The sequence below is a fragment of the Dasypus novemcinctus genome, chromosome 7 (assembly GCF_030445035.2).
Source record: "Dasypus novemcinctus isolate mDasNov1 chromosome 7, mDasNov1.1.hap2, whole genome shotgun sequence".
Taxonomy (NCBI): domain Eukaryota; kingdom Metazoa; phylum Chordata; class Mammalia; order Cingulata; family Dasypodidae; genus Dasypus; species Dasypus novemcinctus.
The window spans coordinates 6,007,778-6,035,480 of record NC_080679.1 but is presented as its reverse complement, the minus strand read 5'-3'; the positions used below and the strand labels follow the sequence as shown (position 1 = coordinate 6,035,480).

Here is a 27,703-nt window from a genome sequence, read left to right as displayed (position 1 = left end):
ACTCCTAGGCAGGCACTTAGAATATTTTATGGACCATCTCCTGAATTCGTGAGGAATTTCAACCTTAGACATCACTTTTCATCCAGAGTTACAAATGATTCACGCCTGGTACTGCAAACGTCATCCATTTTTCCTTCATTGAACTCCTGCTTACTTCCCAAGAAAAGTATTCATTGGTGGGAGAGTATTCATGTATTTATTTCAGTTGGTTTCTTTCTTAAAGAGGGGGCCTCCCTGCCTGCCTGACGGGTGGCCTATAAAGTGGATTTAACGTCCTAGTCGTTTCTCTGATGCTTAATTATGCACTGCCGGGACACCAGCTAGCACAGCAGTGGCCAGTTGTACCTGGGGGCATTGGTTTTCACTCTACTCCACGCATCCTTCCTGCTAGCCTCTGAGATGAGCTGTTCCTCCTCACAGAGAACAGAGAAGCTAACCTACCATCCTGCTGGTGTTTTCAGGTTAAGAAACTCAGAGGGCAGCTGGAAGAGCGACACAAGAACGGCAAGCTCGACGCCCTGAGAGCTGAAGAGGAGGTCCTGGAAAACGGGACAGACGTGCACGTAGTGGACCTACAAAGTAAATGTCCCTCTCTTTAGACGTAACTCCTCTGGGCACACCGTCCTTATTGCACTTAGGCTGCAGGAGAGGGACTATCCTGGAGAAGAGTGGGTTTTCCCCACGATCCCTTACGAGAGCCAAGGCGTTTCTGTGTGGGACGGAACAAGATGGCAGGTGTCTGAGCTGATGAAATAGAACGGCTGTCCCAGAGTGTGCTCCTGCATTTCCTCTGGGACACCCGGGAGAAGCCACGTTGGCTCTGGACACAGCGTTCTCTTCATCTGCTGGTTGTACAGAACACCTGACAGGCGTCCTTCGACACCAGTACACTAGAAACAGGCGCAGGGGAGGTGGCATTCCGCCCGGGCTCTCGGCCCTCCCCACCCCCACCATTTCTTCTCGCCGCTCTCGAGCCCGGGCTCTCGTGCCCGGTGCAGAGGCAGGGCAGGCCCTTTTCTAGCTGGGTACCTGGAGAGGCAGTGCCTCTCCTTACGCCCAGCTCTGTGGCATTGGGAGCCACGGGCCAGAACTCAGGGATTTGCAAGATAATTTTAAAGTATAAGTCTTGGTTCCAAGTAACTATTGCTTTAACGGTTTAAAAGCCCCCGAGTTTAACAAATGTTCCTTCTCTTTCCCTTTAGGGGATGCCAACAGACAGATCAGCGACCTCAAATTTAAACTTGCAAAATCTGAGCAAGAGATAACTGCATTAGAACAAAATGTATGTGTATACTTCTGAGCAGTAACGGTCAGCTAAACAGATGATGAACTCGTCTTATTTCCTAGAAATAGCTCCTGAAAGGCTGAGGACCAAAAAAGAAGCAGAGATTTTTTTAGAACCAAAAAAAAGTTCCAAGGGGGATAAATTAAGGCAGCCAGTTGCTCTAGAGAGAAAAGAGAAAAGAGAAAAAAGAGGGATGGAAAGGTAGTTATTTTGACTCAGTTGTTACACTAGATACTAATCCTTGATAAACAATGGCTAGTTGTAGAAAGTAGCTAATGTGGCTACAGAGTTTTTACTCCCTAGCCACAATCTCCAGTACCCAGTAATATAATAATAATTCAGTTAATTTAAAAGAACAGTTCACACTGGGCCTCCCCCCTCACCTGGATTTTGAACCTTTCTCTCCTGGCCAGCCCAGGCCCACCTAGTTTCTAGATTTGGGGGCGCTCCTGCCTCTGGCACGCTGGGTCCCAGGACAACTGTGCCCTCCCCAAAGTGGGAAGAAAACCAGGTCGTCCCTGCCCCCTTGGCTGGGGCTATAAACGCCTGTGACTTCAGAAGATGTTTGTAGAAGCAAAAGTGAGAACAGCACCCCCAGAATGGGATGCACCTTGCGAAGCACAGTTTTGGATCCCCCCAAAAGTAAGGTCTCTGGGTGGCAGGCACTCCTGTCTTTCGTCAGGCCCTGGGCTGTGGAATGCCGTCCTAGAGCCGCCTTCTCTCTCCCCTTTCCTCGCCCTGCCTCCTCCTTGCCCCTCCTTCCCCACCCTTTCCCCCCGCCCAGGCAGAGATTAGCCTGGAGCTGAGGGCCCCGTGGAGCCTCTGCCTAACCAGGGGTGCTGGGCACACCCCTTCCCAACAGGCTCATCTCATAGTGGGGAGAGGGAGACGCCAGGGCAGCAAGGGGTGGCACTGAGGGGTCCCTTCCAGATTAGGCTCAGAGAGGAAAGAGGTCCTTGCAGGCGTCAGTGAGAGGGCTCAGAAGTGGGAATGAGTCACTGGCTTGGCTGGAAGCTACAGAATTGCCACAAATGCTAGAGCGTAACTTTTTGCCAGTGTATCCTCCCATTTTATTATTAAATCACACCCTTTTGATCCCAGATAGAACGAAAGCAATTGGAGAAAGAAAACAGGCCTGTTGACCAATGCACGTGGTCTTTCCCTGCCTTTCAGGTGCTAAGGTTAGAGGGTCAAGTATCACGTTACAAATCGGCTGCTGAAAATGCAGAAAAAATAGAAGACGAACTTAAGGCTGAAAAACGGAAACTCCAAAGAGAGGTAAATTTACCAGCTCTCTTCAGGAAAAGAATGGGTAGTGATGATGGAGTTGGGAAAGCAGAGGGAGAGCTCACAGCGGTAAGATCTGCCCCTGAGGTTTGCATTTTCACACCCTTCCAAACCATTTTGAAGTGCCAGGCTGGCCTCTTAATAGAGGAATCCCGGTTCTACCCATTCGGGGGCTTAGGAATTGTTGTCGGCAGGTTCTAGATCAACTGGCGGTTGATGAATGAGACTGAGGGGTAGCCGGGCGTCCGACACACAGCCCAGTGTGTGTCATGCCGGGGTCAGGGTGAACTGCCTGGGCAAAGCCCCTGCCTTCCTCAAGCTTACATGGTGGTGGAGGGAGGTCACAACAGAGCAACAGAATGTGGGAGGGAGACCGGGGGTCTGTAATGGGGGGGCAATTTTAAGTAGGTGGCCAAGACGTCACCTCCTGTGACATTTAAGGAAAGGCCTGGAGTTAAGGGAATGGGTCTTGTGGAACTGGGAGAAAGGCCTGCAGTGTGTACGTATCAGCAAGTGCCAAGGCACTGGGGTGGAAATGTACTGTCCTTCCCAAGGAGCGTGGAGGAGTTAGTGTGGCTCAGGCGGCGGGGGAGAGGGGGAGAGTAAGAGGGGATGGAGCCATCAGAGCAGTGCCGGGCAGAGAAGGGGGGGCCTTGGGGCCACTGGAAGGACTTTGACTTCTCCCTGAGTACAACAGGGAACCGTGGCAGGGCGTTGAGAAGAGTGGCACGAAGTGATGGATGTTTCAGTAGGATCACTCTGGCTACTTTTGTGTTAAGAAAGACTATGGGTGAGAGGGGGCAGAGGTGGGAAGACACAGAGAGAGTGGTGGCACTAATCCAAGTGAGAGCTGGTGGCGACTTTGGCGAGTTGGAGCTGGGGAAGAGATGCACTGGGCAGGCTGGGTATTTTTCAGAGGTGGTGCCAACAGCACTTGATGATGGACTGAACTTTGGGTGAAGAAGAAAGATTCCACTCGCTGGCCTTGGCGCCTGGGAGGGTGGAGTTGTCATTCAGGAGATGAGGAAAGCAGAAGCTGGAGAGGGACCTTCCTTTGTTTTTCCTTCTCTCTTTTGCTTTGTTTTGGTTTTCAGTGGGGAGAGGTTGGTATCAGGAGTTGAGTTTTGTTACAGTTGAGATGACGATTAAGACTGGAGGGGGAGATGCCAACCAGTGTGGTTTCCATGAGCTCTGGGGTTCAGGGAGGACAGCCCTCAGGGGTCCTCAGTGGTAGAGTGCAGGAAACCCAGGGGCGCCGATCCAACGGAGCGGTGAGGAGGTGCAGAGGAGAGGGGCGGGGGGCTCTGGGCCCTCCACGGGGCCTGGGCGAGGGGCTACCAGGGGGCCGGAAGGAGGAGGAGCCACGAGGAAAGAGGGCGGTCACGGCCGTCAGCTCCAGGATGGGTGCCGTGGGCGGCCTCTGCGAGAGCAGTCTTGGTGGGAGGAGGGGAGGGCTCCTGGCAGAGTGGGAGGAATCGGGGACTCTAAGGTGCCACAGCTCTTTAAGGGGTTGCCCCCTATGCTGCGAAGGGGATAAGACAGGAGGTAGCAGCCAAGGAGCATTTGGGGTCAAGAAACACATTTCTTTAAGATTTGTTTTTTATTTATTTCTCTCCCTCCCCCAGTTGTCTGCTCTCTTGTGTCCATTCCCTGTGTGTTCTTCTGTGTCTGCTTGCATTCTCTGTGGCACCAGGAATCTATGTCTCTCTTTTTTTTTTTAAAGATATATTTATTTATTTATTTCTCTCCCCTCCCCCCCACCCCGATTGTCTGTTCTCTGTGTCTATTTGCTGTGTCTTCTTTGTCCACTTCTGTTGTTGTCAGCTGCACAGGAATCTGTGTTTCTTTTTGTTGCGTCACCTTGTTGTGTCAGCTCTCCGTGTGGGCGGCGCCATTCCTGGGCAGGCTGCACTTCCTTTCGCGCTGGGCGGCTCTCCTTACGGGCGCGCTCCTTGAGCGTGGGGCTCCCCTACGCGGGGGACACCCCTGCGTGGCACGGCACTCCTTGCGCGTGGCAGCACTGCGCATGGGCCAGCTCCACACGGGTCAAGGAGGCTCAGGGTTTGAACTGCAGACCTCCTATGTGGTAGGCGGATGCCCTAACCCCTGGGCCAAGTCCGCCGCCCTGTGTCTCTTTTTATTACATCATCTTGCTGCGTTAGCGCTCCTTGTGTGCGGCACCACTCCTGGGGGGCTGTGCTTTTTTCGCACAGGGCGGCTCTCCTTACGGGGCGCACTCCTTGCGCGTGGGGCTCCCCTATGCGTGGGACACCCCTGCGTGGCATGGCACTCCTTGAGCATGGCAGCACTGTGCGTGGGCCAGCTCCACACGGGTCAGGAGGCCCTGAGTATCAAACCCTGGACCCTCCATATGGTAGATGGACACTGTATCAGTTGAGCCACATCCACCTCCCAAGAAAGACTTTTAAAGATGAAAGAAGCTGCATCTTGGAATGCTGATGGAAACAGCTCCGTAAAGATAATGAGTCGTTGGGTGCAGGAGAGAAGAGGTGGTGAAGGAGGAGGACGTGGCTTTAGCCAGCTGCGGGGCAAGCTTGCCCCCAGGAGCAGGATGCAGGGGGCCCAGTGCTGATGCTGGAAGAGGGGCCTGGAAAGCGGGGTCACCAGCTGAGCATGGGGCAGGAGAAGGTCTGGCCGGGAGAAGGAGAGCATGAGCTCGCTAAAAATGCAGCCGGGTTCCCTGGCGGTGGCGAGGGCGCGCTCGAACCTTCTATTTGAAGGGAAGCCCGGCAGCACCCCGTGTCCTGCTCAGTCCGTTCGGCTGCAGAGCTGTGGGCCCAGGGTTCGCCTCTCGGGGCATGGGGCTTCGTTGGTGAGAGCGGCCGAGCCAGAGAGGCGCGAAGGAGAGGAGGCGTGTGCACGCGCGCGAGCAAGGGTGGAAGCTGGGGAGGAGCAGGGGGCTGCCGGCGAGAGGAGAGCGGGGTCTTAGAGCAGGTGACGCTTGTTGGCATTTGGGCTTCAGGAAGAACCGGAGAGGCGGGCGCGGGGCTTAGGGAGTCTAGAAGCGGAGAGGCGGGGGAGTCGTGGTTGTGGGGGACCCCCGCGCTCAGCCTGGCCCTTCCGCGGTGGTGGGTAGCTGAGAAAGGGTGGCGGGCACTGTCATTGCAGGAGGGAGGCCAGGGCGGAGGACGATGTTTGAATTCTAGAATCACGACACGAGCCGTGCCGGAGAGGGACAGTGACCCAGAAGGGGCAGCTTGGAGGAGGACGGTGGAGTGGCTGCTCGGGAGATGATAGTTTGTGCTTATCTTAAGAGGTCTTAACATGGAGCAATCCCTTCACCCCCCCTCTACAACACGGGGACTCGTGGCCCCGTAGGCTTCCGTTTTCTCTTTCCTGACTTAGGTTATGCATGCAGAAATGAAATGTCTTGCCTTTTCCATCCACTTATCAGGCCTTGTATTATTCCTATTTTATACAGACCATGTTTGTTTGGGCGTGGCCACACATTGGCCGTGTTTTGTATCATCCCCATCTGCTTCTCAGACTGTGCAATTGGGGTTTTCTTCCTTCCTAAAGTGCATAGTGCATCCTCTAAAAAAATTTTTTAAATTAAAAAAAAGTCCATCCTCGAGGAGTTCTTTTAGAACCTGCCTCTTGGTGGCACATTCCCTCCGCTTTTATCTGTAAATGCTTTTATTTCACCAGTGTTCTTGCGCGCGTCTTGGCGGGCTGTGCGATGCTTTTCTCTCAGTGTTTTCTCGCTTTCGTGCTGCCATCCTCTGGCTGCCGTGGTGGCCGTGGAGAAGTGGGTCGTTGGAACTGTCGGCTCTGGGGCGGGGATCTGTTTTTTCTCTATTGCTGCTTTCAAGGTTTTTTTGCCTTCGATTTTCTAAAAGTTTATTCTGCTCAGGATGTGTGGTATTTCATGAATCTATGAATTGATGTGTTTAAATCAACTTTGGAAAATCTTCAACCATTGTCTCATTAAATAATTGCTCTTCCGAAGCTTCTCCACTCTCCCCTCCAGGACCCTAATCGGAGGATGTTAGAACTTCCATTGCAGCCTCCGTGTTTCTTAATCACCGCCTCTCCCCACCCTTCCCATATTTTCCATCTCCTTACCTCTCTTTTGTGCCTAATAGCTGCATTTTGGGGGATGGATTTCCCACTTTTTTTTTAAGATTGATTTATTTATATTTCTCTCCCCATCCCTCCCGGAGTTGTCTGCTCTGTGTGCAAGTTCTATGTCCGCTTGTATTCTCATCAGCAGCACTGGGAATCTGTGCCTTTTTGTTGCTCTCCATCTCTGTTAGTTCTCCGTGTGTGCGGTGCCACTCCTGGGCAAGCTGTGCTTTTTTCATGTGGGGTGGCTCTCCTTGCAGAGTGCACTCCTTGTGCATGGGGCTCCCCGACATGCACACCCCTGCGTGGCAGGGCACTCCTTGCGTGCATCAGCACTGCGCGTGGGCCAGCTCATCACACGGGTTAGGAGGCCTGGGGTTTGAATCCTGGACCTCCTACATGGTTGGCGGACGCTCTATCAGTTGAGCCAAATCTGCTTCCCTCCCACTTTACTTTTAAATGTTCCTTTTTTATTAGTAAATACAGTCATTTTGTGTGTCCATGCCTGCTCACTTTGTAATCCCACCTTTACTTCTTTAAATATTTCGTACATAGCTGTTTTGTTTCCATATCTGGCAACCAAAACACGGTCAGTCTCAGCGGTTCTAATTCTTCGATTTTCTGCTGCGCCCTCAGATGGCTGGTGCCTTCGCGTGTTGGGCATCCTGTGGCCTGACTTGGTGAAATTTCTTCCAGAGAGGGCTCGCTTCTGTGCCTGCAGGGGTAGGGGGGAGGATGTCATCTCTGTCCCCCTTGGGGGCTTTGGGTTGGTAGGAGCCCCGGGCTCTGTGCTGTCACGCTTCCACCTCTGGGGGCTCCACTGGGCGCTGCCCCCATCCAGGCAGCCCCTGCCACGGCTCCTGCTGCGCCACCTTCCCGCCCCAAAGCCAGCCTTAGTGGTTCCCAGGTGCCACCGTCTTGACCTTGTGGCCTCAGAATTTCTGCTGCAGAAGGCTTAGACCCTGGCTGCCTGGGCTGAGGCCACCCCTCCCGCAGCCCAGGGTCTGCTGTCTGTCTGCTTTTCTTGTTCCTCTCTCACCTTCTGGGAGGCCACTGGGACCCTGACGCATGTGCCAGATCGGGTGTCTAGCGGTCTCAGCAAAAGAAGTTTCCCTCGTTACTCATGATGCCAGAATCATGTGGCTGGCATTCCTTTTTAAACTAAGAAATACATACATGCACACATGCATGCATTTATATATTTTTGCAGCTCTGCCTGTATCTTTAGGATTTCAGTAGGCCCGAGTTATAATCATAGGTTTCAGTAGAACTTGCAACACAGAGGCCTGTTAAGTTTGGAGGAAACCAGTTCCTCAGAGCTCACGGTCTTTCCTCTTTGCTTCCAGCTCCGCTCTGCGTTGGATAAAACAGAGGAGCTCGAGGTGAGCAACGGCCACTTAGTGAAGCGTCTGGAAAAAATGAAAGCGAATCGGAGTGCGCTCCTGTCCCAGCAGTGAACACCAGCTCTGAGCAGCAAACCACAGACCCAGGCCTTTACCTCTTGGGCTTTTCCCCGATGTTGTCTGGGGCGCCACTTCTTCCCCTGCTTCTCAGAGCACAGCCGGTGGGGAACGCTGGGCTGCCACGCGCCCCCGGCCCCCCGTCTGCAGCCCCTGGCCCGTGCCGGGCCTCGTCTCAGGTCCGCAGCTCACCTGACGCGCACGCTGGGACCCGGCGAGCTCCGGCGCCCCCGGCTCCTGGCGCCATTTCAAATGGCAGAGTAGTAGAGAGTAAGGCGACACTTGAGTTTTCTTTTCATTGTGTCTTGCTTATAATTAAGGGGATACATTACCGTGTTGGGACTTCCTTTGATGGCAGAAATCTACGATTTGAGCAACTTCAATAGTATTCTTAGTCTCTGCTTTTTCCTACACGAACCACTGTGGAACCACAAGCCATTACCCAGCAAATCTCTTTCACTGGAAACAAGGGGAAGTTCTTAGAAGTAAAAGTGACCTTAAGAAGACTCTTCACTGGCAACAAAAGAAGCTTTTCTAAGGGATTTTTGCATCAATTCAACCATAAGAATACTTTTTCCCCCCCAGGGAAATTAGGCAATAGCTTCACTGAAAACGACAGCTTTTCATTTTTGCGTTATTTAATCCTTATATTTGGAGTTGAAGTTAACAACTCTTTTAAAGAATGTACTATTAGAAAGATTAAAAAATTATATGTTAAAAGAATTTAGCAATGTAGTTTTTCTTTTTTCCCCTGGAGAAAGAAGATTTTTATTTAACTGGAGGTCATGTTAATTACGGTGTATATTTTGGGTCATCTTTTTATTTTATAAGCATATCAAATCAATTCATTTTTCTTTCTCTGTTTTAAAAGAAGTTACATTTACACAATCGGTACACTTAGAATAAAAAGTAAATTCTCTTCAAATAGTAGACCAGAGTAGAGACAATTATCAGATCCTCAAGGACAAAGGTAGAGAAAGTTTGGCCACTTAAATATACATACGTTTGTCAAATTTTAATTACTCTTTGTTTATTTTGCATTTCAAATACAGCTGGTTAAGCAGGCCAGCTTTTCAAGATATTAGTGCAAACCAACACGGTATCACCCAGAACTCTATGCCGTGTTGCCGTGCCGAGAGCCCTGGCTGGGGCACCTGGGGTTAAACACGTCCAGCAGCCTATAGAGGCCCCGAGTCCAGCTCCTATCGAGTCCAGCTCCCAACATGCCATGGATCCAGCGTATATGAGGTAGAGAGAAGTTTCTTAGTTCAGTAACTAAGGAACTTGTTCTTGAGTACTCGGGCAGGTAAAATCATCCAATGACGAATCCACTTGTCCATGCCCTGGCATAGCTGCTGCCCATTCAAAACCAATGGTTTTATGCAGAAGTCACCCCTGCACCAACTCTTCACAGCTGTGCATTATATTTACCTAAGATTTGTCAGAACAAGTCTTAAGAATAAGAGATAGTTCTAAGTATGAAATTCTATTCAGTAAGGGTCAAGAGATGGGAGTTCTTTTACGAATACAATTTATCAGTTGGGGCCAGTCAGAAGACAGAAACTATCCAATTGGAACAGGGACTATTTCATACAAAGAAAATTAGAGGGTAGTGGATGTGGCTCAAGGCGTTGAGCACCTGCTTCCCACATGGGAGGTCCCAGGTTTGGTTCCTGGTGCCTCCTAGAAAAAACAGAAAAAAACAATAAACAAAACAAATGAAAAAACCAATGCAGAAGAGCAAATGTGGCTCAGTGGTTGAATGCCAGCTTCCTGCAGACGAGGTCCTGGGTTCAATCCCCAGTCCCCAGTAACTCAAAAAAACAAAACCAAAAACAAAATGATTAGAAACTAGGGATTAACCACTAGAAAGGAATAAAAACCTGCTGCAGAGAGGGCCCTGGGGCTGCTGAGAGCACCCAAGGAAGGAGAGACTTGGAAGCGGTTCCCTCCCCTTCCCCCAGGCTCAGCTGCGGGAGGCCTGGTGAGCAGAATTTGCTGGAGGGCAGTGCCTCTAGGTGACCGGCATGGCACCCCATGGGCACCATGGCTGTGAAAGAGGAGGAAGAAGGAAGTGCAGAGGAGGCAGGGAGGGAAGCCTTTGGGGATAATCTGCCAGCCACAAAGAAGAAACACTCTAATCCTTAATCTGTGTCCTACAATGCCAGGATACAAGCATGTTCAACCAGACACTTCCATGGCACTTAGTCATGCTGGGCAGTGCCCTAACACTTTTGCATTTAATTTTCACAAGAAATCCTATGAGATAAATGCTGTTATTAAATGCATGTCACAGACAAGGAAAGCAGAGCCAGGTGGGTTGAGTAGCCTGAGGCCTGCGGTCTCACAGCGGATGTCACGGTTCGCTGTGGTCTCACCTGCACTTGGAAGCCGGTATTTTCCCAAACTCTGGCTCGGAGGACGGCAAGCCTCAAGTCTCTGCATCTTACACCCATCCTGATCGAAACAGCAAATCAGTATCACACACACTTCCCATCTTAGCTTCCCAGCTACTGTGAAAAATGCAGCAGGGGTTTATTGGCTCACGGTGTCAGAGTCTGGAAGGCTGGCTTCCCCCGGGGCCGGTAGCGTCCTAGCTGGCCGGCGGTCCTTGAGTTCCTTGGCTTTCCCGTCACATGGCCATGTCCTCTCCTTTCTCTCCTGGTGTTTTAGTTTCCTAGGCTGCTCAAAGCAGATACCATGAAACGGGTGGGCTTTAAACAGTGGGAATTTAGGTTACAGTTTGAGGTCATGAGAATGTTCCAAAATAAGGCATCGTCAAGTGCTGCGAGCCTCCCTCCCTTCATGTCCCACGTTGGGCGCCAGTTGCTGCAAGTCAGCTCATAATAGTTTGGCTCGAAGGGAAGACAATGCAGAACTTTACAAAATAAAGGGACAGAGAGAAAAACACAAGAGAGGAGATAAAGATGGGACTAGGGGACTCAACAACTTATGGAACTAAGAGCTTCGACACTAGTTTCCACCTCATTTTTATTGGAAACTCCAAAGCAGCTCTTCCTCATCAGCACGGCAAAGTTTACAATAATGGGGACAAGTGCAACAAACAGGGAACAGGTAAGCCAGTTTCCCACAACAATCAAGGTGATACTTTCTCCCTAAACACCAGCTGCCGGCATTCCTTGGCTTCTCTGCCACGTGGCAAAAACACATGGTGGCATCTTCTGGTCTCTTCCTTCTCTTCCAGCTTTTGTTGCCTTTAGCTTCTTGCTTCCATGACTTCCTCTCTCTGTATTCATTCCATTTATTAAGGACTTCAGTAACAGGATTAAGACTCATCCTGAATGAAGGTGGGTCATACCTTAACTGAAGTAGCCTCATCAAAAGGTCCTACTTACAATGGGTCCACACCCACAGGAGTGAATTACATTTAAGAACTTGTTTTTCTGGGGTACAATACAGCTCTAAACCACCATGTCCAGCCTCAGTCTCCTCCCCATGGCTTACCCTCAAGAAGGCTCCAGTAACAGAATTAAGACCCATCCTGGGGAACACATGTAGTTCAATGGTTGATCGAACTTCCCACTGTGAGGTCCCAGGTTCAATCCCCAGTACCTCTAAAAAAAAGCAAAGCAAAACAGGGAAGCGGCTGTGGCTCAATCAGCTGGGCTCCCGTCTACCATATGGGAGGCCCTTGGTTCGCATCCCGGGGCCTCCTTGTGAAAGCAGGCTCACCCGCATGCTGTGGAGTGCCACCCAGCCCCAGCCCACAAGCGACTCAGCAAGGTGACACAACAAAGAGAAGGGAGACAAGCAAGAACACAGAAGAGCCCGCAGCAAATGGACACAGAGAGCAGACAGCAAGCAAGCTGCAAGGGGGGAGGGGAAATAAATACAGACACAGAAGAACGTACAGCGAATGGACACAGAGAAGACAGCACACAAAACATCACAGGTGGGGGGGGGGTTAAAAAAAAAAAGCAAAACAAAAACCATCCTGATCAGTTGGCCATACCTGAACTAAAATCAGTGTTTTCCAAAGGTCCTTTTGACAATAAGTTCATACCCACAGGAATTTGACTTAAGATTAAAAATATGTTTTTTTTCCTGGGGTACATAACTCAATCTGCCACACTTCCTAATCCAAAGCAAAAAAGGATACAATTTTTAAATTTATTTCATAAAATAAACCTTTTTCTAGTGGAGCTATTGGGAATTTGTTCTGACTCTTTTCTGTCTTGAACCCAGCATCCTCGGCCTCGGCACTATGGGCATCTGGGGCCGGGTCATCCTTTGTCCCTGGGGTCTGTGCATCAAAGGATGTCAAGCAGCTTTCCTGGCCTCTACCCACAAGATGCCAGTAGTTCCCCACCCCCATTGTGACAACCAAAAATGTCTCCAGACATTTTCAAATATTCCCTGGGGGACAGGGGAGGGGGCTGCCAAAGTGCCCTCCATCAAGAACTATTGCTGTTACCTGGATTAGAAGCTTGGGAGAAGAAAAGAGGCATTTGAAAACCTGGACCAGGGCCCCTATTGTTGGTTTCCTACAAATAGTTTTCATTTTTAGAAATGAAGTGGCATTTATGACATAGATACTCAACAGACACCACCATGGAGGAGCAGATGTGGCTTAAGTGGTTGAATGCCTGCTTCCCCGCATGGGAGGTCCCAGGTTCAGTTCCCAAGACCTCCTAAAAACAAAACAAACAAACAACAAGCAAACAAATGAGAAAACCAACTTAGAGGAGCTGCTGTGGCTCAGTGGTTGAGTGCCGACTTCTCACACGTGAGGTCCTGGGTTCAACTCCCTGCCCAGTACTTCAAAAAAACACCCCAAAACATCATGATGGACAACATCAATCAAATGCAGTTCAGGACTTCAGTGACCTGCTATTTCCTATTATGTTTTAGATTTCCCACTTTAATAGTCAATATTAAGCTCATATAAACTAAAGAATTAAGAGTTACTGTTGGCGTTTTGGAAAATCCTCTGTAACCCGTGGTCCAGATGTGGCACACAGTGTCCACAGGGCTCTCTGGGGGTGCGAAGGTAACAGCTGATGTCTACTGACCTGCCTGACTTCCTGGAGCAGCACTAAGGGTGACCGGATCCTGGCGTCCAGGAGACAGGATTTAGAGGACCCCAGCTCAGCAGCTGGCTGGTTCTGCCCTTGTGCCCAAGAACCTCCAGGAGCTGCTCTCGACCTAGCTTGCCAGTGCCTGTGGCCGCTCCTCTCGAGGCCACTGCTGGTCTGCGGCTGCTCTGTGCCTCCGTGTAGGGCAGCTCCTCAACTCCCTATCCTTGCTCTTTCTTCCCCTCTGGGCCAGAATGCCCCGGTCACCACTTGCCCGGTCCCCAGGCTCACTGAACGCTAAGCAGCCCCCAAGCTTTCCGAGCGAAGCTGCACTGACCTGGCTGGGTTTGCCCCCCTTGGCTTCTGACCCCCAAGAACACTACAGAGTGGGGGAAGGAGTACTGAACTAGGAATATCAAAGCTTGATATGAATTCCTAAATCCCAAGAGGTTCCTTCACTGTCCTGGGGTGTGGAATACAACAGGGACGAGGGAAGAGGCTTCCTTGGGTCTGCATAGCTCCCTCGCCCTGGCCCTCGGGCCCACCAGCACCGCCGGCGCTCATGAGTCCCCCTGAGCTTGGCCCTCCGAGCACAGCCTGACTCCCCACAGCTTGGAACAAATCATTTCCCACCACCAAACCAGGTGTGCTGAGTGTTTCCCTGCCGGGTCTTCCCTTGTCTTAGCCTAGCTACTGGCACATTGGCCCCAGAGAAAGGTGGCCTTCATGTCCAGTATTAGCTGGATTTTCTTAACCTAGGCTGGAATTTTTGTAGCTACTAAGCCACTCACTCTTCATCAACTGTGGTTTTGCTAAACATGGTTCTATAACGTGGCTTTATATTTCCATATCTAAATATTTAAGCCCACTATCTTTTAAAGATCTGGTTATAATTTAATTCAGAGGTTGTACTGTTTGGGACTTTCCAGAGAACTAGCTCAGGCAGCCAAGGGGCTGGCAAGTCTGAACTCTGCTGGGCAGGCCACAAGCTGGAAACATAAAGGTGACGCTGAAGTCTGGCAAATCCGCATCCTCCCCCCAGCCCCCGGGGAAGTGGGCTGACTGAAGCTGAGGCAGAAATTCTGACTGCCGAAATCCTCAATTCTGTCTTTAAGACCTCAAACTAATTAGATAAGGGGGCTCCCCTCCTTACTGAGGGCAATTTCCTTTATTGATTGTAGATGTGATCAGCTGTAGATAAAATCAAAATGACTATAGATGCTAATCCCTCTACGAAATACCCTCATAGTAACCATCAGACCAGTGCTTTCTTGAGCCAACAACCGGGCACCACAACCCAGCCAAGTTCACACACGAAATTAACCATCAAGGAGGCCTTAAAAGAGCAAAACAACTATAGCTTGCTTCTCCCGTGGACCATGTGGGTAGTCTATGAGGTTATGTAAAAACCTAAAGTGTTTTTCTTCTGTACATCCCCACAAAGGTAAAAGTTCAGACCCAGAAAAATCTTCCCAAGTGCCAAGATTGAGTAAAGTTAGCAAGGTTAAGATTTAGCAAAGTAAGACATGGGAAAATGCAAGTATTACTGTTACACCAGTATGGGCAAATTTGAAAAAATATGCGGTAAAACCTGATTAAGCAGATCAGACAAGGTAGCTGCAGCATGAGTAACTGAAGAAGCTGAGTCCTGGGAAGCTAGAACTGCAGAGCAGGTTTTTAATGTCTAAGAATTTCTTCATTAGAAGCAGATGTCTTTTCTTCACAGTAATTTTAAAAATATATTTAATATTTTTGTTTTTACTCTTAAACACCAAGTGTGTATCCCCTTCTGGAACCAAGTTGAACCACATATCCAAAGCAGTCTTCCTGATTTTCCCTTTTACCCCACTCTACTGCAGCTGCACACGGCACTGTTAGTGAGGCTGTCTTTACTTAAAATGTGGATATTTTGTTCATCCTGTATGTTTTGCATTAATTTTTATTTTCACACGATTGCATTTAACAATCATTTATCTCCGTTACTGAATTTTTGGGCACTCCCTTAGATTTTGTACCTGGGACTAGTGCCTCACCTGCCTCACCCTATTCCTGCCTATTGGGTTACAGGCATTTCAAAAACATGCTGAGAGGACTGACTGAGCCCCAGTCATGTTAAATCCAAGAAGGGGACGTCGTGGCAGTGAAAACTGCCTGAGGAAATGTTTTTCTTGGGGGCACCAGGTGGGATTTTGGCATCTGTTGGCAGGGGCTGTGCCCCTGCGTTTTTGTGTTTTTTTAAAAGATTTTATTTATTTATTTCTCTCCATCCCCCCCCCCCCCCCAGTCTGTTCTCTGTGTCTATTATTTGCTGCATCTTCTTTGTCTGCTTCTGTTGTTGTCAGCGACATGGGAATCTGTTTCTTTTCGTCGTGTCATCTTGTGTCAGCTCTCCCTGTGGGTGGCACCATTCCTGGGCAGGCTGCACTTTCTTTCCCGCTGGGCGGCTCTCCTCACAGGTGCACTCCTTGCGCGTGGGGCTCCCCTACGCAGGGGACACCCCTACATGGCATGGCACTCCTTGCCCGCATCAGCACTGCGCATGGGCCAGCTCCACACGGGTCAAGGAGGCCCCGGGTTTGAACCTCAGACCTCCCATGTGGTAGACGGACGCCCTAACCACTGGGCCAAGTCCGCTTCCCCCTCTGCATGTTTGTATGGTGGCTCTGCACAGCCGCGGGGTTCAGACCAGGGCCTAGGGCTGTGCAGCAGGAAAATCTTGGGCTGGCAGCGCCACCCGCGCAGCTCCCTGGCGCTCGCTCGTCTAGCGACAAGTTCGAAATCCCAGGCCACCAGCACGTTTGCGCAATTTTCCAGCCGACACATACCGGCCAACCACGGCTCGGCCCCTGTTCTCACTGACCAATGGGGGAGCGTCGCGCCCAAAGGAGGGCGGGCCGCCGGCGGCCGTTACCCGGCAGGCCTTGTGGCTGCAGGCGCCGCTCCTTGGCTCTGAGGCGGCGGCCGGGATCCGTCGCTTCTCGCGTGGTGGCGGCTACACGCTTCCAGGTGTGGTGGGCGCGGACGTGCGGGGTCGACTAGCTGAGCCCGCCTGCGGGGCCGGGGTGGGGAGGGTCGCAGGCCCGGAGCGGACGCCTGAGGGCCAAGGGGGGCGGACGGCGCGGAGGCTGCTGGGCATGAGGGGTGGCGAGGCCGGGTCCTGCCTGCTGAGCCCGGCACCTCAAGCAGTCTAGGGAGGAGGCCGGCGGCGTCTCCAGCAGGCCCTGAGGGGAGGGGGCCCGGGGTCGACAGAGGGTCTACGGGCTCAGCAAGGTTTGCATTTCGGCAAGTGGGCTTGGCATTGCACAGCCCCCCAACTGGGTACTTCTACATTCGGTTCCAAGTGGGTTTCTGTAGCACCTCGCACGTGCCGAGGAGCACCCCCAGATGATCACCAGAGCTAAGTTGCAGGACCTGTCGTGTGGATGCAGTTATGTTCCTGGAGAAGCTGAAAATTCGTGTTTATTCTTGCAACATCTTTACTGAGCCCCTACAACGGGCAAACACGGGATACAGCAGACACAAGCGATGTCGCAGGGGTTCTTAAGGATTCGTGAGCTTGAATTGAAATTCAAAAAATCGTGATTCTTCTACGGACATGTTGGTGCGGGTGTGATAGATTTATTAGATAATACATAGTATATTGTGGCCGGAGTAAAGGGTCCGTGATTTTCACGTGACTGACAGTGGGATCTGTGGAAGAAAAAAGGTTAAGAACCCCTGGTTTAAAGGGAGACCTGGATCTCCAGTTAGTTACCCGGCCACGTGTGAGTCAGAAGTACAGGGTGTTTCTGAGTCTGCCACAGATTCTTGATCTCGTGTGAAGGGCCAGGAAGGTTTTTCCTAAGAAATGAATGTATAAGGTGAGTTATGACCCTTGAACAGAAATTAAATAAGGGGGTGAGGTAGCAGAGAGAATGCATGTATGTACACGGTGGACTTGTTTAAAGAAATGAAAAAAAGGCAGTGTGTCTGGGACACAAGGAGAGCCCAGATGTTGTAGAGTCCTGTAGGTGATACCAGAATTTTTATTTTAAAAAAAATTTTTAGCGCTTTATTTTTATTTATATTTTCATAATTTTTTTTCTTCAAGCTTTTTGTTCTGAAATAACTTGAAACATAATACCCACCAAATATGGAAAATTTCAACATACCTCCACCCCGTATCCTGAGATCCACAGATTTTAACGTTCTCCTACATTTGCTACACGATTCTATCAATCTACCTATGTCTGTCTATTAGTCTGTTTTCTGAATATTTAAGAGTAGGTTATATACAAAATGCTCCTTGAACACTTAATACTGCCATGTATAAACAAGAATATTAACTTATTTAATGAGCTTAAGTCCACTTTTCAAGTTTTAGAAATTTAACATTGATATAAAGCTTACAGTCTATATTCCAGTTTTGTTTTTGTTTTTTGGGGAGGTACTGGAGATTGAACCCAGGACCTTGTACATGGAAAGCAGGCATTCAGCCATTGAGGTACATCTATTCCTCAAAGAGGGTTGGTTTTTTCATTTGTTTCTTTTGTTTTTAGGAGGTACCAGGGATCACAGGGGGTTTTGTTTGCTTTTTGTTTTTGATAAGTCCTAATAAAGTCCTTTTGAGCCTTTTTCCCCTCCATCTTTAGATCCCAGCGAGGATTAGATATTGCTTTTGTCGCTGTCTCTTTAGTTGCCTTTTTTCTTTTTCTTTTTTTTTTTTTTAGTAATTGTGGAAATGTATATATACTTTCCCATCTCACTCACTCCCGTGCATCTTTTAGGGTCAGTCTAGTGGTGAGGAACTCTTTCAGCTTTTATCTGGGAATGTCTTAATCTCTCCCTGGTTTTTGAAAGACAGTTTTGCCAGACATGGAATTCTTGACTCACAATTTTTTGCTTTCAGCATTTTAAATATGTCTTCCCACTGCCTTCTTTCTTCCATGGTTTCTGATGAGAAATCAGCACTTAATCTTGACACTTCCTTGTATGTGATATATTGCTTCTCTCTTGCAGCTTTCAGAATTATTTCTCCCTTGGCATTAGACAGTTTGCTTATGCTATATCATGATGCAGGTCTATTTGTGTTTTTCCTGTTTGGAGTTTGTTGAGCATCTTGTTGTTTGTTGGCCATGTCTTTTGTCAAATTTGGAAAGTGTTCAGCAGTTATATTGGAATATTTTCTCTACGCTTTTCTCTCTTCCTCCTCATGGAACTCCCACACTGTATATTGATACACCTGATAGTGTCCCAAGATTCCTCAGGTTCTCTTCACTTTTCTCCCTTTTTCTTTCTGCTCCTCAAACTGAATCATTTCACTTATCTTCAACTTCAGTGCTGACTCTTCTGCCAGTTCCAACCTGCTATTGAATCCCTCTAGAGAATTTTAAATATTTGTTATTTGGTATTCAGCTCAGTTTGGTTCCTTTTTTTTAAAGATTTATTTATTTTTATTTATTTCTCTCCCCTTCCCTTCCCCCCCACACCCAGTTGTTGGCTCTCTGTGTCCATTCACTGTGTGTTCTTTTGTGTCCGCTTGTATTCTTGTCAGCAGCACCAGGAATCTGTGTCTCCTTTTGTTGCATCATCTTGCTGCGTCAGCTCTCTAGCGTGCAGTGCCACTCCTGGGCAGGCTGCACTTTTTTTGCATGGGGCGGCTCTCCTTATGGGGTGCACTCCTTGCGTGTGGGGCTCCCCTATGCAGGGGACATCCCTGTGTGGCACAGCACTCCTCGCATGCATCAGCACTGCACATGGGCCAGCTCACCACACAGGTCAGGAGGCCATGGGTTTGAACCCTGGACCTCCCATGTGGTAGGCAGATGCTCTATCTGGTGAGCCAAGTCTTCTTTCCTGTTTGGTTCCTTTTAATCATCTCCATCTATTGATATTCTCTTTGTGTTCATTCATCTTTTAGTTCTTTGCCCATATTTTTCTTTAGCTCTCTGAGCACGTTTTGGACTATTTTTTAAAATTTATTTATTCCCTGCAGCAAACTAAGGAAGTAGTCCTGTAGTCCTATGTTGTTGCAGCCCTAGTTCTACTTGTTAACGGTTTCTAATGCTTTAATCTTTTTTTGCATTGGCCATTGCTCCCTGTTTCTTTGTATGTCATAATTTTTTGTTGAAACATGGATATTTTGATATTTTATTGTGTTATTGCTTGAATTTGGATTCAGAGGCATCTGTCCCTAAAGCTTGTATGCAGCTAGCGTTATGACAGAACTTTCCTTGAATGCCAGGAGCTAACAAAAAAGGGGTGGTGGTGGGACTTTTCCTATCTGTGTAGATTGGCTTGAGTGCTCACCTTTAAATCTTTCTCATACAATGAGTTAAAGAACAGCTTGAGGCGAAATCCTTTCTGCACATGTGTCTTTTCTAAGGCCTGTGTACATATTTCTACATACCCCCTTATTTATATGAATCCAAATGTCCCCTCTTCCTTAGGAAGTCTCGTTTCCTTAAGGTACCAGGCTTTGCACTATATATCCCACACCTAGCAAACCTTTGCCCTAGAGTTACAATTTGACTGTTCTACAGTGTTCTGTAGGCGAGTTCTTTGAGCCTTCGTCTACATGTGGGGCAAATTGTGGGACAGTGAGCCTGTGAGAAGTATCCTGGTTTAGACCTTCAGGCTGTCACCAGATGGATTGGCCCAGACATATATGCTTCCACTGTATGCACAAGAGTTGCTTTGCTCCCCCTGGTACTGGGAACAGAGGCCTGCACTTGGAGCACTAAACACTGATGGGATAGAAGAGGAGCCTGCTAGGGAACCATTTTAAAGTGGCCTCTTCATTTGTCATTGACCCTGTTACTTCAATCCTTTAACTTAACTATTTCTGGAGCTTTGAGAGAAAGATGTTTCTGCCAGTTCTTGCTGATTGTTCCAGACATCTGTAAGGGATAGAGTCCTGGAGATTCACACACCACCATCTTGATCTGGGCTGCCTTACTTGGATATTAGTCTTTATCTTAAGAACAATAACAGTCTGTTGATGAGTTTAAAGCAATGAGGTGAAGTGATGAGATTTGCATTTTGGAAAATGCAATGATCACCTGGCTAAGGTAGCATCAGGGATTAAAACTGACAAGACCTTGTGGGGACAAGGGAGGTATCAAGGGAGTTCCCTTTGATTTCTGGCTTGGTTTTGGTGGTACCGTTCCCTGGGATTGAAAACTTTGGAAGAAGTAGTTTGGAGAATAGGGACTGGAAAAAGAGAAATAAGAGTTAGATCTGGGTAAAATGAAGGCAGTCATATCGTGATTATTATTTTAAATCACAGTGAAGATATAGCTATACAAGTTTTAATAAAATTCATACATTTAAGGAATTGTACGAAAGTGTTGTGCCTAAATATTTTATATTGGCATCAAGTACTCCTCCTGCCATACCACCTACAAAGCACACGAAAGACCATGTATGTACTATTCACTGAATCCTGGGACTCAAGGGATGCTCACTTGGCAGTCTAGCAGGAATGGAGGCAGATGAAGTCTGCCAAGTCTCTTTCCAGATGATGGCCTTGTACAACTACATTGTCTATAATGGCATTTTCCAATTTTAGTTCAGAAACGAGCAGGAAATCACAGAATTACCATGGTGATTCATGTCTTAACAGAAGTAACAACAGCATTTGCATGTATATAGACCAAACAGGAATGAAGGTTATTGGCAATCATAAGAGCAGCCCCAGCCTTCAGTCAGAGGCAACCACTAACCTACTTTCTATATCTATAGAGCTGACTATTTTGGGTATTTCATGTAAGTGGAATATTTGTCCTTTTGTTCCTTATTTATTTCACTTACTATAATGTTTTCAAGATTCACCCATGTTGTTGCAGGTATCAGAACTTCATTCCTTCTTATGGCTAAATAATATTCTATTATATGGATATATCACATTTTTTTATCCATTCACCAGTTGATAGACTTTTTGGCTACTATGAATAATGCTGCCTTTTTTTTTTTTTTTTTTTTTTTTTTTTTTAGTTTATTTATTTCTCCCCACCACCTCATTGTTTGCATTTGTTTTGTCTGTTCATTGTGTGCTCGACTTCCTTTTTTAGGAGGCACTGGTTGCTGAACCTGGGACCTTCCATGTGGGAGGGAGGCTTACTTGCTTGAGCCACTTCCTTTCCCTGCTTTGTTATGTCTCTCATATTTTCCTCCTTGTGTCTGTTGTCATGTCATCTTATCTTGTTGCATCAGCTTGCCATGCCAGCCCGTTGTGTCAGCTCACTGTTGTGTCAGCTCACTGTCTTGTTCATCTTCTTTAGGAGACACTGGAAACCCAACCCAGGACCTCCCATGTGGTAGGTGGGGGCTCAGTTGCTTGAGCCACATCTGCTTCCCAGTAATGCTGCTTTAAACAATCATGTACAACAGTTTTTGTTTGAATATGTATTTTCATATGTATTTTCTTGGACATATGTGGAATTTCTGGATCATATGATCACTCTATGTTTATCTTTTTGAAGAACCACCAAGCCGTTTTCCACAGTGGCTGCACCTTTTATATTCCTACCAGCAGTGTGTGAGGTTTCCAATTTCTCCACATCCTCAGTGACACCAGTTTTACCTTTTTTTTTAAACAACCATCCTAGTGGGTTTGTGAAGTGGTATCTTATTATGGTTTTGTATTTCTCTAATAAATAATTGTAGGTTGAGCATCCTTTCATTTGTATATATTTTCTTTGGAGACATGTCTATCCAAGGCCTTTACCCATCTTATTAATTGGATTTTTGTCTTGTTTTTGAGTTGGGTTCTTAGAATAATGAATCCTTATTAGATAGATTATTTGCAGGTATTTTTGTCATACTATAATTTTTCTTTTTTTCATGTTTTTTAACATTTACCTTCTGTTTGAGAACCAGATAGATTTCATCCAAAAGAGATAGATTTTGTCAAGTAATGCTTCAGCTTATAACAGTTCTTTCCTTTCCTTGTTCTTTTTTAAAAAATAACATTCAGTTCTTTTTAGAATGCGTTGAGAGCATAATATAGTGACCAAGAATCCTGAAACTGGACTATTTGGGTTTGAAACTTGCCTTTGCTGCTTACTTACTAGTGGCTTGACTTTGGGTAAGCTTCTGAACCTCGTTTTCTTCATCTGTGTAATGGACTATCCTTATCTACAGGAGTTGGTAAATATTTGTGCCTCAAAGAAACACTGGTGAAAGGATTAGATGAATTAATATGTGTGAAATACTTAGAAGAGTGCATGGGCACAGGGTAAGAGGTCAGTAAATGTTGGTTATTGTTACTGGTTTGTCTCTGAGGATTGCAATTTGAATGTGTTTTAAAAGTTCTCCACTGTTCCTGAAATTTTTCTTTTGATTCCAGGAATTTTTATGTTCATCTTGGTCTTTCTTTTTCATGTGACATTTTCTTTAGATGTTTCATATTTTTAAATGAAGCTTGAGAAAAGCAACTAGGGTACACTATGGCAGAGTTTGCTGACTAATGATTAGATTCAGACCAGCTATTTCACTGGAAGAATGCCCCAAAAGCTGCAATATCCTGGCTCAGCCAGTATGGAGAAAGGATAGTGTCAACTGTTCACTGTATAGACTTAAAATTAATTCTCCCATTTTCAGCCCCCCCCCCCCCTTTCTCCCTCTGACCTCCAGATTTCCATTAGGCAGGTTGGCTGTCTCCTTTGCTACATTAGCCTTTATATGTGCTCTAGACTACAGCTTCTTCCATTTGACTTCATCAACCACTATATCTCCATCTGTTTTCTGTCTTCCCAAAATTTCTTGATCCCATTAGTTCATAGTGCTCTTCCTATTCTCTTATTCATGATGGATTCATACCTTTTAGAAAATTTACTGTGATTTTAATATAAGGATCTCAGGAGGAGGACATAGACACTTGTATTCAGCACACCAGACTTAACTAAAAATAAATCCATTCAACCATTCTTCTTCTCGAACATTTAATTCATTTTCCAGTATTTCACTCAATGAGTGTTTGCTGTAATGATCATCCTCATACCTTGTCCTTATTTGTATATGTTTGTCTGTAAGATAAAATTCTTAACATGGAACTGATGCAGTGAACTTTTGATGTATTTTACTTTGATAAATACTGTTAAATTACCCTACAAAAAGACTGTATTAATTTATATCTCTGTGAATGGACATCTATAAAAGTGGCATTTCATTATATACACTTGGATTTCTCTGATTAGTAGTTGTTGCACATCTTTTCATATGTTTATTAGCCATTTCTACTGATTTTTATTTTTTTCTTATATATTAATAGGGGATCTGTATACATTCCGGATATTGAACTTTTTTCTGGTACATATTGCAAGGAGCTTTTTCCAGTTCTTTTGTCTTTACCTTGTTTATTTTTAAATAATTAGATCTGACACTCTTTTATTTTATAGACCCAGAATTTTGTGTCTTTCTTGGGAAGATTGTCCCCTATTCCTAATATTAAAAAGTGATTATTTTTTGTTTCTTTCTAATATTTTATAGTTTTCAAAAAAATTTATCATGTTAATCCATCTGAAATTTATTTTTATGTATTTGCGATGTTAAATTGTACATTTTGGGGGAAAATAAAAATAAGAGTATTTTGTTACTAAAATGGTAAAAATCTTCATTTGAATAAGGGGTAGAAGGAACATTTTTCAGTGCACTTAAATGGAATTAACTCTGCTTAACATTTAAATTGACTAAATTATCTATGGATGTCCTGATTAAAAATAGATTTTCTGAAGAGACAGCAAAATCTGACATTGCTTTCTCAGTGTGTTGTGTGTATTTTCTAAAAGGAAAGTCTGTCTTATTTTTATTTTTTCATGTTTTCTAATAACCTTTATATTTATGTATTGTTTTTATTATTTTTTTGTTTGTTTTGTCAGGGACATTCAGTGCAGGGTATGGGGGGGTGTTCCACTATATTTATAAAATCCTCAGGTCTTGTAAATAGTTCATTCACTGTAACAATACAATATATTATCTACGCTCTTTATTATTGTCGTGCAAGCACACTGTGTTGCACTTAGTAGTATATCAAATTTGGTAGATGAGTGAATAGGGGAAAAGGCATCAGCTTCCTAGTATAACTACCTAAATAAAAATCCTTCTCTGAATAAGCTTTTAGGTTGTAGTAATAACAAAGGCATATATAAACATCATATATTGTTACATGAATAAGAGAGCAGCTTTACAAAAATAGTCTTAGAAAATTCCTGTTTTTACTTATATTGGAGATGAGAGTATTTAGTATGTAAAGAAATATTGGCATGTAGTAAATGCTTAAAATATTATTCTTACCCTTTAAAAGTGAAGTTTGAAAATTTTGAGAGAATGTGCAAGGTTCTTTTGTTGTTGTTAAAGCCTATACTTTAATATGCAGTTGATTCTTTATCTGCCCCCATGGTTCTCAAATTGTAATCCAAGGTTCCCAGGACCTTTTAGGCCTGTGAGGTCAAACCTATTTTCATGTCCTAATACGTTGTTTGCCATTTTCATTCTCATTCTCTCCAGTCTACAGTGGAGTTTTCTGGAGTGCAATACTGCAACAGATTGAATGCAGATTTGAATGCAGAAGCAGATAAGAATGAAAATCTAGCTCCTTTAGCAGATATTAAAGAGATTTGGAAAATATAAAACAGTACTGCTTTTCTCACTAAATATTTTTTGGAAAACATTCTTTTTTGGTAAAAATATTATGTATGTTAACGAATGATGGGCTTATTATTTATGCATAAAGTTAATATGTGATTAATATTTTCCCATTTTAATTTCTAATACAAATATATATTGATAGTTATTATCCATATAAACAAATACACTTTGTGGTTCTCAGTACTTTTAAGAATGTAAAGAGTTCCTAACTCCAAAAAGTTAGAAAACCACTTTCTTTTCATCTTAATCTGTATTTTAAATATTTACTAGCTTTCTTAGAGTAGAACCTTTACTGACTTAAACAACAGTTCCTTAAGCCAGGAGTTTTACTAGCTTAGTTTATAAACCTTTAGAAGTATGAAGTCCTTTGAATTATGTATGTGTGCACATGCATTTTTTTCTGGGAAGTAGGTTTTTGTGGCTTTTATCAAATATTCAGAGTCCATAACCCCAAAAGGTTAAGAGTCCTAATTAGTCTAGGACAGTAAAAATATTAAAAGGCTATTTATGACATTCAGGAAGATGGCAGACTAGAAAGACACAGGACTCTCATTTTTCCCAGAAAAATAGAGGACAGGCAGAAACAGCCTGGAAAAAAAATAGGGTTTAGAACACAAGGGGAAGGCTGGACACCATCCAGAGGAGAGAGGGGCAAAGGAAAAGAATTGCGATGGTATAGCTGTGAGTTAAAAGCCGCAGCTGCAAATGTGGGCATCCTCCCACACGCTGTAGACACTTTAAAATTCTCAGACCTCAGAGATAGTAGCTACAGACAAGTGGGGCCCCAGAGATTCACCACCCAGGAAAGGAGAGAAAGGGACACAGCCTAGGGTTGACTTATATTTTGACCCACAAATTTTGTCTGCAATGTCCCAGGAGCCCTTCCAGGTGGGGTGGGCCACACCATTGTTTGCCTTGGGAGCCAGCAAGGGACTAAAGAGATTTGACCCTCTCAGTCTCTCTTTCTGCTGACTGGGACTGTTTATTGACGACACAAAGGGGAGGGGAATTATTTCCTACCTGGGAAAAAGGGAGGGGGCTGCCAGTAAAGGTTGGAGAACTGCCTCTGAGAAAGTTTGAATTACAAGGCTCTTAGCCTCCAGGCAGGAACCTCTGTCACATTGATCTGGTCCTTGTTGCAGCAGACACACTCCCATAGGCATTGAACTGAGAGGACTTCCAAAGACCACCGTCTGTTGGCAAGCCAAAAAAATGCACATGAGGAAATTAAAAGTAAGAGAGGGTTTTTCTGGCCTCTACAGCCTCCCTTCCCAAAGCCCTAAAGAGCGGCTCTGCAACTCATTCCTCGATCCGGAGATCAGATTTGATCAACAGGGACAATCCTAAAGACCCACAACATGTCGAACCAAAAATCAAAGAACATTAGCACACAGCCTGCCACCACTAAAACCCTATGAAAGAAAAATTGAGCATCTGAGTAAACTCACCACCCTAATCAGATACCTAGACATCAGCAAAAAATTACAAGCTGTGTTAAGAAAATGGAAGAAATGACCCAAGAAAAGGAATATATCAAAGCCCCATTAGAGACACAGGATTTGAGACAGTCAATGAGATGCACACAAATTTCCAAAATCAAATTAATGAGTTGAAAGACAATATGGGGAAAGCGGACTTGGCCCAGTGGTTAGGGCATCCGTCTACCACATGGGAGGTCCACGGTTCAAACCCCAGGCCTCCTCGACCCGTGTGGAGCTGACCCATGCGCAGTGCTGATGCGCACAAGGAGTGCCGTGCCACGCAGGGGTGTCCCCCGCATAGGGGAGCCCCATGTGCAAGGAGTGCACCCTGTAAGGAGAGCCCGCCCAGCATGAAAGAAAGTGCAGCCTGCCTAAGAATGGCGCCACCCACACGGAGAGCTGACACAACAAGATGACGCAACAAAAAGAAACAGATTCCCATGCCTCTCACAACAACAGAAGCAGACAAAGAAGAAGATGCAGCAAATAGACACAGAGAACAGACAACCGGGGGAGGGGAGGGGAGAGAAATAAATAAATCTTAAAAAAAAAAAAAAAGACAATATGGGGGAAGCTGATGTGGCTCAACCAATTGGGCTCCCGTTTACCATATAGAAGGTCCAGTGTTCGCAGCCCAGGGCCTCCCGGTGAGGGCAAGCTAGCCTACACAATGAGCTGGCCAACATGGAGTGCTGACCCACATGGAAATGCGGCCCCATGCAGGAGTGCTGCCCTGCATGGGAATGCCACCCAGTGTGGAAAAGCCACCCCGTTCAGGAGTGCTGGCCGATGCAGAGAGCTGGCACAGCAAGGTAACACAACAGGAGACACAGAGAAGAGAAAATAAGAAGACATAGCAGAACAGGGAGATGAGGTGGTGCAAGAGAGTAATTGCCTCTCTCCCACTCTGGAAGGTCTCAGGATCAATTCCTGGAGCTGCCTAATGAGAATACAAGCAGACATAGAAGAACACACAGCAAATGGGCACAGAGAGCAGACAATGGGGGGAAGGGGGAGAATAAATATAAATCTTTAAAAAAAAAAGAAATACAATATGGCTAAAGAGAAAAGGATATCAAGAAGACATTGAGCGAGCAATAGAAATGTAACTGAGCTCATGGAAATGAAAGGTGAGATGAACACTTTAGAGGCATACAACAGCAGACTTGAAATGATAGAAGAAAGAATAAGTGATACAGAAGACAGAACAGTCAAAATTGAAGAGAAAAGAACAGATATAAAAGAATGGAAAATATTGAGCAGGGGCTTAGGGAGTTGAATTATAACATGAAATGCAAAAACATACATGTCATGGTCATTCAAGAAGAAGGGAAGGGAAAAGTGACAAAGAGTATTTTAGAAAATAGCAGAAAATTTCCCAACTCAAAGAAATGAACTTACAGGTCCGAGAAGCGCAGCATACTCCAATCAGAATAAATG

The 27,703-nt window shown here is 46.1% G+C and overlaps 2 protein-coding genes across 6 annotated transcripts in view; both read left to right on the top strand.

The window, feature by feature from the left end:
* The window catches only part of LRRFIP1 (LRR binding FLII interacting protein 1), a 146,430-nt gene extending 137,585 nt beyond the window's left edge, over nt 1–8,845 (top strand). For all 4 annotated transcript variants that reach the window (XM_058299838.1, XM_058299836.1, XM_058299835.1 and 1 more), the window contains 4 exons: nt 462–579; nt 1,203–1,282; nt 2,459–2,563; nt 8,005–8,845. In XM_058299838.1, the coding sequence (XP_058155821.1) occupies nt 462–579; nt 1,203–1,282; nt 2,459–2,563; nt 8,005–8,115 (414 nt within the window). In that variant the 3' untranslated portion in view covers nt 8,116–8,845. The remainder of the gene's footprint in view (nt 1–461; nt 580–1,202; nt 1,283–2,458; nt 2,564–8,004) is intronic.
* Nucleotides 8,846–16,097: 7,252 nt separating this feature from the next.
* The window catches only part of RBM44 (RNA binding motif protein 44), a 50,125-nt gene continuing 38,519 nt past the window's right edge, over nt 16,098–27,703 (top strand). For both annotated transcript variants that reach the window (XM_004480301.4, XM_023585161.2), the window contains exon 1: nt 16,098–16,160. The gene's annotated coding sequence lies outside the window, so the exon portion shown is untranslated. The remainder of the gene's footprint in view (nt 16,161–27,703) is intronic.